General features: G+C 44.3%; 1 protein-coding gene across 1 annotated transcript in view; it reads right to left on the bottom strand.

Moving 5' to 3' along the window:
* Positions 1-11109: 11109 nt before the first annotated feature.
* LOC126174820 (chitinase-like protein Idgf4) overlaps positions 11110-18981 on the bottom strand; it is a 54312-nt gene continuing 46440 nt past the window's right edge. Inside the window, exons 5-6 of the mRNA XM_049921201.1 lie at positions 15793-15982; positions 11110-11840 (exon numbers count right to left, since the gene is read on the bottom strand). Coding sequence (XP_049777158.1) covers positions 11389-11840; positions 15793-15982 — 642 coding nt within the window. The 3' untranslated portion in view covers positions 11110-11388. The remainder of the gene's footprint in view (positions 11841-15792; positions 15983-18981) is intronic.

Genomic DNA, 18981 nt, shown 5'->3' with positions numbered 1-18981 from the left:
TACAGCCCTCTCGCAGTGTCCGGAGCAAGTATGGTGGGTCTGACACACCGGTGTCAATGCGTTCTTTTTTCCATTTCCAGGAGTGTATTTCTTGCTGATGTTAGGGTAATGGCACACGACAACGTGGTCATTGGCGTTCTTGCGTGTTTCAGTGGTACACCATTGTAGGTGAATGAAATAGGAATATTACTACTGAAAGTCGTTTTAAAAAGAGAAAGTATTATAAATACCTACACTGATACGCCAAAATACACTACTGGCCATTAAAATTTCTACACCAAGAAGAAATGCGGATGATAAACGGGTATTCATAGGATAAATATATTATACTAGAACTGACATGTGATTACATTTTCACCCAATTTGGCTGCGTAGATCCTGAGAAATCAGTACCCAGAACAACCACCTCTGGCCGTAATAACGGCCTTGATACGCCTGGGCATTGAGTCAAACAGAGCTTAGATGGCGCGTACAGGTACAGCTGCCCATGCAGCTTCAACACGATACCACAGTTCACCAAGAGTAGTAACTGACATATTGTGACGAGCCAGATGCTCGGCCACCATTGACCAGACGTTTTCAATTGGTGAGAGATCTGGAGAATGTGCTGGCCAGGGCAGCAGCCGAACATTTTCTGTATCCAGAAAGGCCCGTAGTGGACCTGCAACATGCGGTCGTGCATTAACCTGCTGAAATGTAGGGTTTCGCAGGGATCGAATGAAGGGTAGAGCCACATCTGAAATGTAACATCCACTGTTCAAAGTGCCGTCAATGTGAACAAGAGGTGACAGAGGCGTGTAACCAATGGCACCCCACACCATCACGCCAGGTGATACGCCAGTATGGTGATGACGAATACACGCTTCCAATGTGCGTTCATCGCGACGTCACCAAACACGGATGCGACTATCATGATGCTGTAAAAGGAACCTGGATACATCCGAAAAAATGACGTTTTGCCATTCGTGCACCAAGGTTCGTTGTTGAGTACACCATAGCAGGCGCTCCTGTCTGTGATGCAGCGTCAAGGGTAACCGCAGCCATGGTCTCCGAACTGATAGTCCATGCTGCTGTAAACGTCATCGAACTGTTCGTGCAGATGGTTGTTGTCTTGCAAACGTCCCCATCTGTTGACTCAGGGATCGAGACGTGGCTGCAAGATCCGTTACAGCCATGCGGATAAGATGCCTGTCATCTCGACTGCTGGTGATACGAGGTCGTTGAGATCCAGCACGGCGTTCCGTATTACCCTCCTGAACCCACCGATTCCATATTCTGCTAACAGTCATTGGATCTCTAACAACGCGAGCAGTAATGTGGCGATACGATAAACCGCAATCGCGATAGGCTACAGTCCGACCTTTATCAAAGTCGGGAACGTGATGGTACGCATTTCTCCTCCTTACACGAGGCATCATAACAACGTTTCACCAGGCAACGCCGGTCAACTGCTGTTTCTGTATGAGAAATCGGTTTGAAAATTTCCTCGTGTCAGCATGTTGCAGGTGTCGCCACCGGCGCCAACCTTGTGTGAATGCTCTGAAAAGCTAATCATTTGCATATCACAGCATCTTCTTCCTGTCGGTTAAATTTCGCGTCTGTAGCACGTCATCTTCGTGGTGCAGCAATTTTAATGGCCAGTAGTGTATTATGACCAAGTGCTTAATAACGTGTTGGTCCACCTTTGAACCCCAATACAGCAATGGTCGTGCGGACATGGATTTGATCAGTCCTTGGAAGGTTTCCAGAAGTATGTGGCACCTACACGCACAGGTCACGCAACTTCGTAAATTACGTGCCAATAACTTGTGCCCGAAAGCGTCCCATATGCCTTCCAGTGGGTACATACCACGCGAATTTTGTGACCAAGACATCAATGTGAGTTCACTATGATGCTACTCAAACCACTGCAACAAGAATCTGGCCTTGTGAGACGGACAGTTATCCCGATGGAAGAAGCCATGGCTGCGGAAATGAAGGGATGCGTGTTGTCCACGTATTACACAGTTGTTATGGTGCCTTCGATTACTACCCCAGATCCCGTGGACGCCCAAGTGAGTGCCCCCACCTGCCCACGTCAGTGTAGCAATGCATGTTTAGAGGGCCCGTTCGCCTGGATGACGGCATATCAGACAAAGCGACATGTTTCTACTGATCGGCGATCCAGTCTCAATGGAACATTGCATTTGTAATTGAGGGTGCCGTTGGGTCAATATGAGAACACTTAGGGGTCGTCTGCCGCGTAGTTCCATGTTCAACAATGTTCGCTCAACAGAGAGCTCCGAAAAATGTGCTAGCACCAGCATTGTACTATGTCTCAGCTCAGCCACCAATCGCGGCCTATTCTGCTCTACAGAGCGGATAAGAGTTTCACTTCCACGTTCTGCGATTACACGTGGACGTCAAAAACGTCGTCGCTTCCTCGTGGTGTCTCCTTCCTTCAAGCACGCTAATAACCTATCAGCTTCGACTTTTCAGAGAAGCTCGTTTCCAGGCATCGTGCCTTAACGATCCACCCGCTGTCGCAATCGGTTATTTCAGTGAATTTCCGCATTTGTGGTCCGTATCGTCGATACGTGTGATTCCCTAATCGTCTCTACTCTGCTTACGCGCTTCCCTTAACGCGTCACATGGGCTCAACGCCACCAGACGGCATTCTGACCGGGGTGGACAGTGGTCATTGTATTTTGGCTGACCACTGTATAAAAAATATTGATACCACCATTGACTCCGAGGGCATTAGAATTAGAGTTAGAATATGGATATGCTTTTATCTCTAAAATTATGTGGGTAGCCGAGGAGAAATTTGTATAGGCTCATTATTGTCACGCAACATCAATGGCATGTCCACATTTCAACCTACCCTGTTATTAGCAAACATCGCATAGTGACTATAGTTGCCGTACTAACATTTGTCGCTCACACTAGTGAATGTGCCCTCTAAAGAAGAACTAAATGCATCAACGAACTATGCGAAGCGGTGTTAGGAGGACCTCGTGTAGTCTCAGTGGCAAAAAGGAGGGGGTTTGTCTGTTTAATCGAATGCCACTTAATCCTTCACTTTCAGCAAGCCTTCCTTCCGGTTACGCATGATCCTGGGTTCCAGCAACTAAGTGATGGCATGCAGGGGGATCGCTCGTGGTGTGCCATTCTACCGTGGTATACAGCATATTTTCACTGCCCTCTACAGAATTTGTAAGGGAAATGGGTTATCCTGGAAGTTTTGAATTGGTTTCTGTGCTGAGTACAGGTGCTGAATCGACTGAAGTGGACTCAGATAACAATACAGAAATTTTTTAGAGTGGTGACCTGAGGATTGTATGCTGCTCGGCACCATAGCTTTCATTAGTCAGTGAAACTTGAGGGCACATTAGGTGATACGAAGGAGCAGTCTACTAAATTATCATGTTCTGATCCGTTAGTGTATACACCGATGTGATTGATGTACTCACTTAATGATAAGGGTACACAGAGGCCAAAAATGTGTTGAGATTTGTTTTTATTTATGTAGTAATTCAAATTTGACAAAGTGCTTGGCAGCCTCAACTGACAAAGTGATAAACGGCTCCACCCATATTTAAGAAATATGATGACAGATATTCATTAGTATGTATTTTATGAGCTCCATTGTTCATGGATGAATTTCTTGGCCGGCCGCGGTGGCCATGCGGTTCTAGGCGCTCAGTCCGGAACCGCGCGACTGCTACGGTCGCAGGTTCGAATCCTGCCTCGGGCATGGATGTGTGTGATGTCCTTAGGTTAGTTAGGTTTAAGTAGTTCTAAGTTCTAGGGGACTGATGACCACAGATGTTAAGTCCCATAGTGCTCAGAGCCATTTGAACCATTTTGAATTTCTTGCAGTTACTTCACTGGAAGACAAGCAACAATATACAAGGCATGAAGGTGGGAAGACAAGAGGATGCTGTTCGTCTACCACACCATGAGGAGACGGCACCCGATGGCAGGTGGTAGCTCACCAGCCTCAGCACAGATCATGGTCAGTGCGCTGCTCTTCAGAGGTTCTTTTCTTATCCTGCTCACCTACTAATGACAGAATCGATAATTATTAGAAACAATTGTCGAGTTGAAGCATAATCTGAGCATCCACAGTCAAGTCAGGATCTCCTGCAAGCTTTGTGGAACTGATAAGCCAAATTCGGTCTGAAGTCCCCTTTAATTCCATGATCTGTAGCTGGGGCACTACGAGATTTTCAGTGCTTTACGAACTTTTCCATTCTGCTGTGGTAACCGCTGTAGACAAACCAGCAGAAAATTCGTGCCATTTGTCAACATAAAAACCTGTCCGCGGTGTGACGACATAAAAAGGAAGTGAGTCATTGAAACAGAAAAGATATCCGAGGACACTGTAATCACCTGTACCCAGTGTGCTAAAGATTGCTTACTTCTCCGGCTACCCAGCTTCGAATCACAGCAACAGAACTCCTGCACATATGAGACATCGAGGCTGTATAACCTTCAGGACGCACTTTGGCCCACTATCTACCATCTAAGCTTAACTGTTTAACTGGAGATAACTAAGAACGAAAATCCCAGTACACTTAAATGTTTTTTGTAACATCTCGTACCTTTTGCAAACTGAAATCATAAGTTTCCACGTTTCGGAGTAAACATTGGTATCACAAAATTACTTACCACGATCGTATGGAGTCTTGTGTTCAGTGATACGACCCTCTTGTGGCGTAATGGATTGGGGTGCGGAAGGATAGTCTGAAAATACAGCATTCGTAACTCCATGCTCTAATTTATAAGGCACGTTCAAAAAGGTTCCTTTCGAGAGTCGTACAATACAAAGTCGGTATGGCAACCAGGTAAAATCGCCGTCGGCACTGACGCAATCGTCCCACCGACGAACCGGGTTGAAGATACCTGTTTGGTAAAACATCAAGTCCTACTATGCGAAGCAGTCCGTAACTGCCTGCTGCACCTCATCGTCCGACAGGAATCGTCGACCCTTCACGACCTTTTTTAAGGAACTAGAGGCCCGATAATCGCATGGGGGAGATCAGGACTATAGGGCAGGTGCTCGAGTGTCTCCCACTTAAGTTGACTAACTGCCGCATTACGACATTTGCGTTATGAGGACGTGCTTTACGTAGCTGTAGCACCCATTGTTGCGCATAATTAGACAACGGAGATTTCCGACAGCCGTGCTGCCCCACACACATTCTTCAGTATCCGATGAATGCCTAGCGGTGTTTGCCCTTCGTCAGCCAAGAAAAAAACACGCTCCCGCGTTTCCGGCACGCACGTCGGTGGCACGTGTACCACGCTAATGCCTTGCCTACATGTCGTTGCTCGTATATTTGCATCCTTGTATCGACAAAAGACCTCACTAGAAAAAAAACGACGGCGAAGTTTTGAAGAAAGTTTAGTTAACAGAATAAGATTTTCACTCTGCAGCGGAGTGTGCGCTGATATGAAACTTTCTGGCAGATTAAAACTGTGTGCTCGACCGAGACTCGAACTTGGGACCTTTGCCTTTCGCGGGCAAGTCCTCTACCATCTGAACTACCGAAGCACGACTCACGCCCGGTACTCACAGCTTTACTTCTGCCAGTATCTCGTCTCCTACCATCCAAACTTTACAGAAGCTCTCCTGCGAACCTTGCAGAACTAGCACTCCTCAAAGAAAGGATATTGCGGAGACATGGCTTAGCCACAGCCTGGGGGATGTTTCCAGAATGAGATTTTCAGTCTGCAGCGGAGTGTGCGCTGATATGAAACTTCCTGGCAGATTAAAACTGTGTGCCCGACCGAGACTCGAACTTGGGACCTTTGCCTTTCGCGGGCAAGTGCTCTACCATCTGAGCTACCGAAGCACGACTCACGCCTGGTACTCACAGCTTTACTTCTGCCAGTATCTCGTCTCCTACCTTCCAAACTTTACAGAAGCTCTCCTACGAACCTTGCAGAACTAGCACTCCGGAAAGAAAGGATATTGCGGAGACATGGCTTAGACACAGCCTGGGGGATGTTTCCAGAATGAGATTTTCACTCTGCAGCGGAGTGTGAGCTGATATGAAACTTCCTGGCAGATTGGAAGGTAGGAGACGAGATACTGGGAGAAGTAAAGCTGTGAGTACCGGACGTGAGTCGTGCTTCGGTAGCTCAGATGGTAGAGCACTTGCCCGCGAAAGGCAAAGGTCCCAAGTTCGAGTCTCGGTCGGGCACACAGTTTTAATCTGCCAGGAAGTTTCAAGTTTAGTTAAGTTATGTAGTCAAGTGTAAGGGTAACAAATTAGCGGCTGCTTTCTTCCCCCGAAAATGGCGAAAGATATGGTGTCTTACATCAGGGAAGGAAATTTTCAGAAGATGCTTTTTAAAAGAAAGAACAGAATCATTTCCACTTCAGCATATGAAATGTTACCAATTCGTACAGTTACTCAAACACTTATTATACTTAAGTGCCGGTGGGGGTGGCCGAGCGGTTCTAAACGCTACAGTCTGGAACCGCGTGACCGCAACGGTCGCAGGTTCGGGTCCTGCCTCGGGCATGGATGTGTGTGATGTCCTTAGGTTAGTTAGGTTTAAGTGGTTCTAAGTTCTAGGGGACTGATGACCTCAGAAGTTAAGTCCCATACTGCTGAGAGCCATTTGAACCAACTATACTTAAGCATTTATAAGCACTATGTACAATTTCCCAATCAACTAACGACAGGGTACTTGACCAACAGTGCACGACTAAGAATATAAGAAATACTTGTGCACCTACAAGAAGCCATTAAAGTTATCGTGAATGAGCAGTGTTATCAGAATAGTATCATTTCATTACTGGGTCACATACTTTGCAGAAAAATTTAGCTGCAATATATAAAGTCTATTACGAACTTTTAGAAATGAATTATACCCGCAATACAGAGCTTCACGGAGGAGTTAGGAGTGAGACAGTATCCTGGAGACTTTTCTGAGATGTATAAAACACGTGGAGAAGCCTCAGCAGCTATTCAAATGTGTTCAAATGTGTATGAAATCTTATGGGACTTAACTGCTAAGGTCATCAGCCCCTAAGCTTACACACTACTTAACCTAAATTATCCTAAGACAAACACACACACCCATGCCCGAGGGAGGACTCGAACCTCCGCCGGGATGAGCCGCACAGCCCATGACTGCAGCGCCTCAGACCGCTCTGCTAATCCCGCGCGGCAGCAGCTGTTCCTCCATTCCTCTTACAAAGAAGGAAAGTTGAGTTAAATTAAATCGTGGCTTCGTATTGCTTAATAATGAAATCAGTTACAGTCGTTACAGGCCTATAAACCAATTAATTAATAAGTCAATGACATAAATCACTCAATTTCTGCATTAAAATCAATTTTCCTCAAAAAATAGTTCAAATGGCTCTGAGCACTATGGGACGCCAGATCTATGGTCATCGGTCCCCTAGAACTTAGAACTACTTAAACCTAACTAACCTAAGGACAGCACACAACACCCAGTCATCACGAGGCAGAGAAAATCCCTGACCCCGCCGGGAATCGAACCCGGCAACCCGGGCGCGGGAAGCGAGAACGCTACCGCACGACCACGAGCTGCGGACCAATTTTCCTCTCCCAAGTGAAGCCACCGATGGCTTACCTGTGTGTGGGACCAATGAATGATGGAGGCGAGCATTTTTCATACTCACCAATCAATTAATTCGGAATATTCACAAGAGCGAAAAAATGTGTGGAATTTCGGGGTTGTTAGTTTCAACATCCAGCTGGAGCCACACCGACGCTGAAAGACACGAACGCCCCAGAACTGTTGCCACCATTTGGTGCAAGGACTCTAAACAGTTGGAACCATTTGCATTGCCACTGCCCACTCAAGTTGGTTGTAGGAACCTTCTGCTATCGGAGGAAACGCGCTGTTGTGTTGCATCCGACGTTACAAAACTGCACCGAGATGGGTTCCCAGCCACATTTTACAGTTCTTGTTTGGCTGCGTTTCGTTATTAGGTGTACTTTATTGTACATATGTTGGCTTCCACCACTTTGGAAGCAACCATGTGGAGATTCAGTCAGCTGTAGTGAAGATGTTTCAGAGTAGAATGCTCGTAGCAACTTTGGCCAATGAACCGCATACATTACATCATTAGGATCCAAGGAAAAATGTGGCCTGGAGTCGCTATAGCTTTACTACTGGTTCATAGTATTAGCCCTGTTTTCTTGAGACACAATTTAGCATTGGACGCGAATACTGGGACACTGTACGTCTTGTGGTGCAAAAAAAATTTTGCGAACGAATTCATGCAACAATGGCACAGAGCAGTGGCAGAATTCGTGAGAAGCTTTTGAATAATAGGGGGACACTAACAGCTAGCAACAAACAAGAAATTAACATAGACATATTGAAAAATGAAAAAATGGATGCCGTTACGGATACCCTGTGTTCAGCTCGAACCAGTGACGTCCAGTTATGCTCGTGGTGCTGATTGGGGATCCGCAAGAAGTACTGAACTATAGACCATGTGAGATACGTGTCCCTTCTTAAGTGACACTGAGGCGAGCACAAAGTTCGGCGAATACAGCAGCATTGTGATCATTCTGTTGTTGCAGGGGGCAGGAGGACTTGTGAGAGTCCTTTAAGACATTATCTTTTTCTAAATTTAGCTAAGTGAGACTGCCTGATGGTCTGTATATGTATTCTTTATATATCCACCGTTCGTGAACTGTATTCTCTCTAACAGAAATAGTGTTAACTTCTATTGTTTTTGTCGGCGTCTCGCTGTTAGCAAAATTCTATATTTCTCTTATTTTCATATGAGGTGTCTGACTGAACGTGATAAGCATAGTCGTGGACATTTTTACAGCTTTTCTAAATATGGTACAGCACTTATTATGTTATGGAAACAATTACTCATACTGTGAAACTACTTGCTCGTCCTGATCATTTTATATACGTGCTTTTTTCATTATGAAAACATTCTGACACAATATAACCCAAGGTTTCTTTGATGGCATCGTGAAAGCTATCGCAGACCTACAACCCGTCTGGGGTCTGGAGAGCTGAGCAGGAGAAGCTTTAATCTCTTGGAGTGATGCTCAAACTGCACTTCTCGGTGGCCGAAATAAAATATGCCTTACGTAATAAAGAGGGAACAGTAAATTTTTAAGAAGTATGTCTCTTCCACTGGTGGTCTGAAATGAACAAACCTTATATCAAATGAAGCCTCCTGGAAACTCACTTAGAGCGGACATTCACCATCCCAGTCAAAGAGCACATCTCAAATATTTCCAGAGTACCCGAAGATGACGTCACCAAAGCTGTGTACGAATGAATCACTGAATGCGTGAAAAAGATGGGTCGTGTGATGGGGGAGAACGACCTAGAAAAAAGTTGGGTGTCGCAATAGACCTGGACGCAAGACGAAGCCCTTGTACAAGATCTAGCCGATTGGAAACTATTTTGTGCTGTGCTATGTTTGCATTGAGAAATAAACGGATACGATGATGATGGTGATGACAGGGTTTATTGTAAATTCAACATTTCTCAGTCTTTCTCTATATCTTCTATTGTTTTATCATTCATCAGCCTCTGTGTTTCCTTTATCAATGTTGGTGATATAACTACTTATCTGTCTCAATGTAATAATCCACTTGACGTAAAAAGGTTTTTCAAGTAGACAAATCTGTTACTAGTAATAATTTAAGAGTGGCTAACAAACTCTCTGGATTACTTCTATCAGATTAGTTTAAGAACTGTACTTGTAATCTCCTTAAATTAGTAATTCTTTATTTTCTTTCTGACACTTAGTACTAACACTTTCAGTGAGTCAGTTGAGCCGGCCGCGGTGGCCGAGCGGTTGTAGGCGCTTCAGTCCGGAATCGCGCGACTGCTACGGTCGCAGTTTCGAATCCTGCCTCGGGCATGGATGTTTGTGATGTCCTTAGGTTAGTTAGCTTTAAGTAGTTCTAAGTCTAGGGGACTGATGACCTCAGATGTTAAGTCCCATAGTGCTCAGAGCTATTTGAACCTTTTTTTTTTTTTTTTTTTTTTTAGTCAGTTGATCAGCTACTCTCCCTTTCAATAATGAGCAAACCTTACAGATGGCATCTCATACTTCCATTTCTACATCTCTTCCTAGGCTCGGTCTGAGTTGTATATTCTCCTTCGTTCCTTTGAGATACACTGTGTACTAGAACAGCAGATGTGTGTTTCAGATTCCACTGTCTTGAAATCCAATTCTATTTGACTACCTTAATCAAGAAGAATTAGCATTATGCTGAACATCTGTTTACTCTTATTCGTTTTCTTTGGTATATTCGGTGTCTTGCTGAGTAAATACACTGTACTTCATAAGCACCTCGGTGGTTTCAGAAGATGACTGCAGAAAAACTGGAAGACTTACAAAAAAATGACGCATACGATTGGATAGAGCATCTGTTCCAGTTTCGATTTGTAATACGCGCAGTAGCTTATTTGCACTGGGGCGAAGACGTCAGAATATGAAGACAAATAGTGTTTGTGCCTGTAGATAGGCAAAACAATGACCAGATTTCCAAACTGAGCAGCTGCTACTCCTCCATTGGCAATTCGTGTCGGCAGCTTCAATGAATTGCACGCACGTATTGATGTCCGTCGAACCACGGATGGTGCCTATATCGAACACCAGTAATGTGAGTTAAAAGCATGGACAGATGCTGTATCACTGATACGTGTTAGTTTCCCTATGTATTGCAGTTTCTGCACAGTCGTCTTTTAAAACACGAGAGGTACTTATGAGTGACGCTGTGTATGCAGTGTTGTTCAAAAATGTTCAGATGTGTGTGAAATCTTATGGGACTTAACTGCTAAGGTCATCAGTCCGTAATCTTACACACTACTTAACCTAAATTATCCTAAGGACAAACACATACACCCACGCCCGAGGGAGGACTCGAACCTCCGCCGGGATCCGCAGTGTTGTGTTGTGAGAGTATTTATACTGGATGAGTGCTAATAAGAGGCTGAAAGTGTACTCCCATACCTGTAAAAACCATTGCAGATAGAAAACTGGCTGTAAGGAAACTTAGTGAAAAACAAGAAGATTCGAAAACCGCGCTTGTCATGTAGGTGACAACCTGAGCGATCTTATAGTAGTTGTTACGTAAAAGAAAACTACAAAAGTTGTATGTTTGGAAAGAAGATCTTTATTTCACTCACTTCGTGTAGCACAGTCATAGATATCATTGTTAAAATATGTGTAATTCTTCCACTGTGACTATAAAATCTGGTTTTGTGTCGCGAGCTCGAAAAGCACGTTCGATGTAATGTGCTCTGTGGAGCAGAAAAAATAAAAATATTACTGGCTGTTTAAAACGTATTTGACGAGAGCATCTCAGTACATTATTTTAAAATACGGATGTAAATGTGTGTTTGTTGCGAGAATACTGAAGTTGTTACGAACTACGGTGAACGAAGTTTCAGCGTTCCAGCCCGAACAATGGGGAACTTCTCGCCAGTGCAGATGCCGTTGTAATCGTCCAGGGTGAGGTCGGAGAAGGCGATGCCGGCCAGACTCTTGGTCTTGGCGTACTGCGCCTTGTAGGCGGCGACGTCCGGGTCCTCGAAGCCGACCCACAGGCCGTTGACGTCCCCGGAGGGCAGCCGGAAGCCGTAGGAGCCGAGGCGGTTGGAGGGGTCGTTGACGCGGCGCAGCGTCGTCGGCTTGTCCTTGTTGGAGGGGTTGGGCAGCAGGGTGCACACCGACTGGTAGGCCAGCAGGCCGGGCGTCTGCACGATCGCGTCCTGGTCCCCGGGGCCGTCCGTCTCTATGGGCGGCGCGCCGGACACCTTGCTGTCCTCCGTCAGCTTCCACGTGCGGGCGAACGTCGGGATGCCGAGCACCAGCTTGCTAGCTGTACGCAAAAGAAAGCGGGACACTTTAAAGTCTTTCTTACTGCATAACATATTGTCGTGATCTGCGCTTACAGCTGGTAGTGTCTCAATGTGAGAGAAACTGAGGAAACTCAAAAGCTCTTGCTGTGGGTCCCACCGACTTCAATTCTATGCCATGAACTACTGGGTCTACTGGCCCAGATGGAGAGGCTGATACCAGCTGCTACCGTAAACTATGGACCTCTGTTAGTCGCGAAGACAGTGACACATACCAGGCTTGCTGTAAGTACTCTGTTGCTAGCTTCCGCTCGAGTGAACTCATAAACCAATAGTATTGTATAGTTGGGACGCTGAGCAAAAGAATTCAAGTGGGGGTCCCCACTCTGACAAAGAGGAAGTATCAGTCAGCTCCTGTCTCCACCAACGCCTTACAGGCGACAATTGATATTATTATTCATACCAAAAAACGTAAGGCATCATCACTCTCGCTGGCACACGAAAGGACACGACAACACTTTAGACCGTCCGTAATGTTCTCTGAAATTTGTCACTCGATACTGGCTACATGTCCCAAACTTTCCCGCCTCATGGTAAGGTGAAGAAGAAATATACTAGCCTGTTAAAACCCACCTTTTTTATTTTTTTAGATTTTTGTAATAAACTGTTACCTTGACTTCAGTCTTAGGTGCACCCAACCTGTGACGGTAGAGGTTCGCTTTTTCATACCTCACCTCACGACAGTTAACCACTGGCAGGACTATATTCTTTGTATGACACTATTTTTTGTCCTGTTCCTCTTCCCCATCCAAGAACTTTTTATACAGTTGCTTGTATTCAAAGACTGCATACTTATAAGGGACATCCTAATGAAAATGACAAAGATGGAAACAAGTAAGTAAACTGTTTAATATTTCATAAGTAATCGCGACAATTGTTAATACGTTTGTCCCACTGGGAGACTAGATGGTCAGTGCTTTCACGGAAAAACGTTTGCTGTTGTCTGCGGAACCATGACTGTACCCAGGCAGCTGGCTCGGATACTGGCGGTGGAAGAAATTTTAATCGCCAATATTTTCCTTGTAAGACTTGGAAAGATGGACGCGGTACAGTTAATGATAACTACACTTTGAGCCAACGTCTTATGTTAAAAGCCAAACATTTCCGCAGTATCTAGTGTAGTGAGGGCATGAAACACAGCTGACGGTAATCAGTCCATTTCATACATCGTTTGGCTCAGCAGCCCCCTTAGTGGTTTTCAACAAGAGTGGGCTATGTGTCGGTATCGGATTCCAACCTCTTCTTTTTCTGTCTCTCTATCTCTCTCTCTCTCGTCAAACAGGACACTATACTCTACATCGTAACCCCCTAATTACAGTCTCATACATTCGACAGCTACATTTAAGATGCCACACTCACAGTTCGCAAAGGCAAGCTTGCATTGTATGCGAAGTAAGAAATCCTTTGCAAATAGGCCGCAGGACAACCTCTCGGGATCTTCCATCCAGTAATGACAAACAACTAGCACACAAAAATTATTATGTAGTTTTACTTTGTCTAACGACTATTGGTCTCGGTACCAAACACCATCACCAGGCCCGCCTACAATCATAAAATGCTCTGTGATAACTAAAGTATGGTATAAAGTGCAACCTTAAGCTGTAGGCAGCACCTTACCCCTGATACTCAGAGGTAAGATGATAGTGACTGATTTTTCAACTACCATGATGTGTAAATGCACTTGACTGACTATTTTAAGTTGCAGGTGTACGAGGAAATTTTGGATGTAGACTGTTCTCATCGATTACAGTTATACAGTACCATCGAGATAGGGACATAAGCATTGGATTTTAATGTCAGAATGTTACTACATTAACAACATACATAGTTGCATGGGTTAGTGTTGTGGTCTTCTCCTAATACAGAGACCCATCGATGTAGCGTGTTGCAACTACAAGCTGCATTTGACGAGTCATCATCACGGCAGTGAGGCTTTAGTGAACTGCGATACGGTGTGCAGGAAACGTGATGCCGCGCCGCCGAACACACGGACACTGCAGAGATAAACACGAAACTGGAAATGCGGTCGAAGATTGTCAGCTCGGGAATAATACACAGCCAGGATGAGCCGCTACTTCCTCTGGGTGCTGGATATCTTGTCAATAAAAATTATTTAGGTTTTCAGTATACAATGCTATTTCATGGACAACGCATACTTGATTACAAGATATTTGATGAAATCGATATTTTATAATGGTACACAATGTTTACCAAAGGAAAATGGAAACGTAGCAACTTAGATGTGTTATTGTGCGTTTAATATTTTATTGCGTAGGAGACTGTTCCACTCCTTGTTTTTTTTGTTTTTTTTGTATAAATCTTTTTTACATTCCCTACTTTTATGTGATGTTTAGTTTTATTTTTAGATATCTTTTGCATTGTGAGACTTATTTAAGAAATAAAAACCTTTTTAAATAGGGGAGGACTAAACACTTCTGACCGCATCTGCATCTTTAATGCACGGCATTGACTTTTACTTTTAGTATATGGTTCACCTACTCGGGTAAGCGAGCCTGAAGATTTCGTGCCAGGGCTGAGGGGCTGGCTATACTTTAAGGCTGCCCTTTACACCATGCTATATAAATCCTCCCACTCCATGGCTATGGTGCAGCAGCCTCAATGATATATTTTCAGTAAGAAAAAATAGTCTTGCTTTCAAATGATAGCAGAAGCTTTATTTACGCGTTTTGCCTTTTCGAGACATCTTCATATTTTATTTGGAAACTGGGGGTAGGGCATTGGTCATAAGCAGCAAAAATTGTGGTTTGCTCCTTTTAGGGTGGCATACAACAACGATATTATGATAGAGCCACACTTATGATCTTGAAACGTAAATTACTGCAACACAATTTGAAGTACTCGTGAACACACGGCAACATATATGTAAGCTCCGCCGAAGGCGCATGTCAAACTTTTGGCTACTTATGGCTAATACATTACCTGCAACTCCCAAATAAATTCTGAAAATACCTCAAAATGGCGAAAAAAAGCTTCTGTTGTAATTTGCAACCTAGACTGTTTCTTCTTACTGAAAATTATAACACACTAGATTCTTACTCACGGCTTCGCCCGCATACACGTACGCCACACGTCATATATTTCACACATCTCTTCCTCCACCTCTCTCTATACATCCTCTCCTCCCCCTCTCTCTGGCCATCTCCTCCTCCCCCTCTCTTTGTCCATCTCTTCCTCTCCCTCTCTGCCCACATTCTCCCCCGTCTCTTTGTAAGTCTCCTCTTGCCGTTCTCTATGTCCAGCTCCTATGTCACTCCGTTTATATCCACCCCACGTCGCCGAGCGGTTCTAGGAGCTACAATCTGGAACCGCGCGACCGCTACGGTCGCAGGTTCGAATCCTGCCTCGGGCATGGATGTGTGCGTTGTCCTTAGGTTAGTTAGGTTTAAGTAGTTCTAAGTTCTAGGGGATTAATGACCTCCGAAGTAAGTCCCATAGTGCTCAGAGCCATTTGAACCACACCACGTCAATGGGAGATTGTTCTTATCTCCTCAGCAGTTCTTCCCAGACAGTAAGTGGTATGTGTACCAGGTTTGATCGAATTTGACCCATTGGTTTAGGAGGAGATGTGGAACACGCATACATACATCCACTTTTATAATCTATACAGAAGTTAGCTATCAGAGAAAAAAAATTGGAACTGTTTCTTATAGAGTATTTTAATTACGTACTTTTGTTTTTTGATCGTAGGATGGTCTGATGATGGTACTTGGTACGAGAACCTGTAGCCATTGGACAAAATAAAAGTGGGACTACAGACTAAAGCATTTTTTGTTTTCTGTGTTGGTCGCTCTTAAACAGTACGTCGGGAGTAATATGAACTAAATAAAAAAGTGTGTAATAAGATTTTGTGCCCTTCCGATCCGGAGCAGCAGCAGCAGCAGCGGGCGTACTGACCTGGGAATGAGTTCTCGAGGAACCAGCGGATGTTTCCGTCGACCGAGAGGTCAGAGTCCCTCTGTCCGGCTGGGTAGAGCGGCGCCGGGTAGTCGGCCTCCTTGGGGTCGCGCTCCGGGTTGCGGTAGTCGAAGGCCAGCACTTGCAGCTGGTCGATCTGCTGGTTCAGCGCCGTCGGGTCGTAGTACAGCTGCAACACCAGCGGTTTCAGCGTTAGGCAAACTGCGAAATACTGCAACTGCAGAGTGCATCATTTCTAAAGATAGATCCGTGTGGCTCAACAGCTTGGTGCAAATCTTTCGATTGAACGCCACTTCAGCGACTTGCGTGTCACTAACCTGGAATACATTGAGGAGTTGTACGCCGGAACATCGCTTTCCGAAGAAGTTCAAATGTTCAAATGTGTGTGAATTCCTAAGGGACCAAACTGCTTAGGTCATCGGTCCCTAGACTTACACACTACTTAAGCTAACTTATGCTAAGAACAACACACACAGCCATGCCCGAGGAAGGACTCGGACGTCCGGCGGGTGGGGCTGCGCAGTCCGTAACACGACGCCTCAAACCGCGCGGCCACTCCGCGCGGCTCCGGGGAAGTAATAGAAAGAGAAAAGCAACTAGATCAAGATGACGAGGGAAATAGCGTTCTGCAAGAAGAATTTGACGAAGCACTAGAAGAACTACGGGACAGCAAAGGAATGGGTATTGATGACATCCTTGCAGAACTAATAAAGAATGCTGGTGACAGCATGAAAATGATACTGCTTAAACTTATTAGGTCCATCTACAACACAGGAAAGATACCGACAGAAATCCAGAAATGCACCATTGTTCCTATACCGAAGAAGCAGCAACTACAAAATGCGAACAGTACCGAACTTTAAGCCTAATATTACATGCATCAAAAATTCTCATAATAATAGTTCTGAAGAGAATTGAAGAGAAGGTGGAGGATATGCTGAGTAAAGATCAGTATGGTTTCAGAAGGAGATTAGGAACAAGAGAAGCGATTCTGGCGCTGAGACTCCCTATCGAAAAGCAATTAAAGAAAAATAAACGAACTTATATTGCCTTTGTAGACCTGGAAAAGGCATCTGATAACTTTTTCTGGCAAGAGGTGTTCAGAGTGCTGAGGAACAGTGGAATGAAGTACAAAGACATCCGTGTGATACTCAGTTTCTATAAGAATGAAGTGGCAGTGATTAGGAACTGACACCAAGAAAAGAAGCAAATATTAGAAAAGGGGTAAGACAAGGATGTGCTTTCTCTCCTCTTATACTCAGTGCTTACATCCAGGAAGCTACAGACCAAGTTCGAGAAACTACTGAGGTGGGAATCAAAATGAAGGGCAGAAGATAGACATGCTACGTTATGCAGATGATATTGTTATAGTCACGGAGACAAAAGAAGATCTAAATGAAGTACTCAGAACAATGGAAAGGATTCTATGCTATCAGTATGGAACGAGAATAAACAAGAAAAAGACTACAGTGATGGTATGCAGCACAGAAACAGAATATGAACCTCTGAGAATCAGAACTGTAAGAGAGGAGTTCGAAGTGATAGAGGAATTTACCTACCTGGGAAGCAAAATCACAAGGGATAGTAGAAGCCGGAAAGAAATTGTGAGCAGAATACAGCAGGCCAAATTTGCATTTAATCTGAGAAGGAACTTACTCACCAGCAAGAACATCAGTCTGAAAATGAGGAAACGTATCATGAAAGCTTTCGTTTGGAGTGTGGCCCTGTACGGATGTGGTACTCGGACAATGGGAAGAGAAGACAGAAGACGGCTAGGGGCCCTGGAGATGTGGTGCTATAGAAGGATGATGAAGATCAGCTGGAGAGACAAAACAACAATTGAAGACGTGCTTAGAAGAGTAAAGGAAACCATATATCTGTGGAGGCACATCCAAACAAGAAGAGACAAACTTGTAGGGCACATCCTAAGACACAACATTATTGGAATAATAGCAAAAAGAGCTATTAAGTGAAGGAACCGGCGGGGGCGACGAAGGATATCATACAAGCAACAGATCATGAATGATGTTAGATGTAACACGTACGTGTAAATGAAGAGGAAGGCAGACAGAAGAGAGGAATGGCGCTATACTGCAGACCAACCTAAGGGTTGAACACTAAAAGAAGAAGAAAGAACCTGCCCCAGTGATACTACCAGGGAACGGGGACCTACAGTTTAACGAGGAATCTGAACGATATGTCGTCTCTGGCATATATTCACATCATTGAGGGGTGAAGGTTAGATTAAAGGCAGACTGAAATATTCAATGGTCCGACAAGGATTCGACCCCGTGATCTTAGTGCTAAAGCCTGGCTTCCTTTTCCACTTTTGTCTCGATTTGTTTATCGAATGTTATACTCGATTTGTTTATCGAATGTTATACTAAAGTAGTACTATCGCTTCCATGCTATCTATTGGCTTCAGAGGAATGCTGCTTCCAAGGAAATGTAAGGTTAGTGCAAAAAGTGAGTAACTGCTCTGTGTCGAGCTCCGTCGGCCAACACAATTGGTTTCACAAGCTGCAACATGGTTGCCAATGGCACAGCGACCCGAAAATGTAAAATATATTTCTTTCATTTCTCGTCCATGGTCACAAACGTGTAAGTCCTCAGACTACTGGTTTCGGTCAGCAATGACCATCTTCAAATCTGTGTTATAGAAAACATGTCCTAATATACTGAAGCAATACTCACATCGTCAGATCTGAAGATGGTCAATCCTGACAGAAACCCGTAGTCTGAGGATCTAAAGTTTGTCACCATAGACGTGAAATATGAGAAATTTATTCTACATAATTGGTTATAGAGCATGAGAGTGCAATGATGATCTCATGTTCTGCTTTGATTATCGTCGATGAGAGCTTTTGCTGTTTTTTGTAGGTATTTTTTACAGGACATCATATTTGCGTTGACTGTGCAAATTATTTATTTCACAATTGCAATTTCGGCAGGGCCATTATCAAGTGGTATCTCAAAAGATATAATAATACAAAAACGTGAAGGAGGTTAACACTGATAACAATTCACGTAATTTACGTCATTTCATTATGCACAGGGCTTTGCGCTCGTCTGATGTTATTGTGTTCCTAAAGAGAAAAGGTTTAGTTTTGATGACGATATGTATAAATTTTGGAGGATTTTAAAGTCTGACATGTGCAGAAGCAAAAT

This window comes from Schistocerca cancellata, chromosome 1, assembly GCF_023864275.1.
Source record: "Schistocerca cancellata isolate TAMUIC-IGC-003103 chromosome 1, iqSchCanc2.1, whole genome shotgun sequence".
In the NCBI taxonomy this organism is placed as follows: domain Eukaryota; kingdom Metazoa; phylum Arthropoda; class Insecta; order Orthoptera; family Acrididae; genus Schistocerca; species Schistocerca cancellata.
The sequence above is the reverse complement of the archived record's forward strand: the minus strand, read 5'-3'. Positions and strand labels throughout refer to the sequence as shown.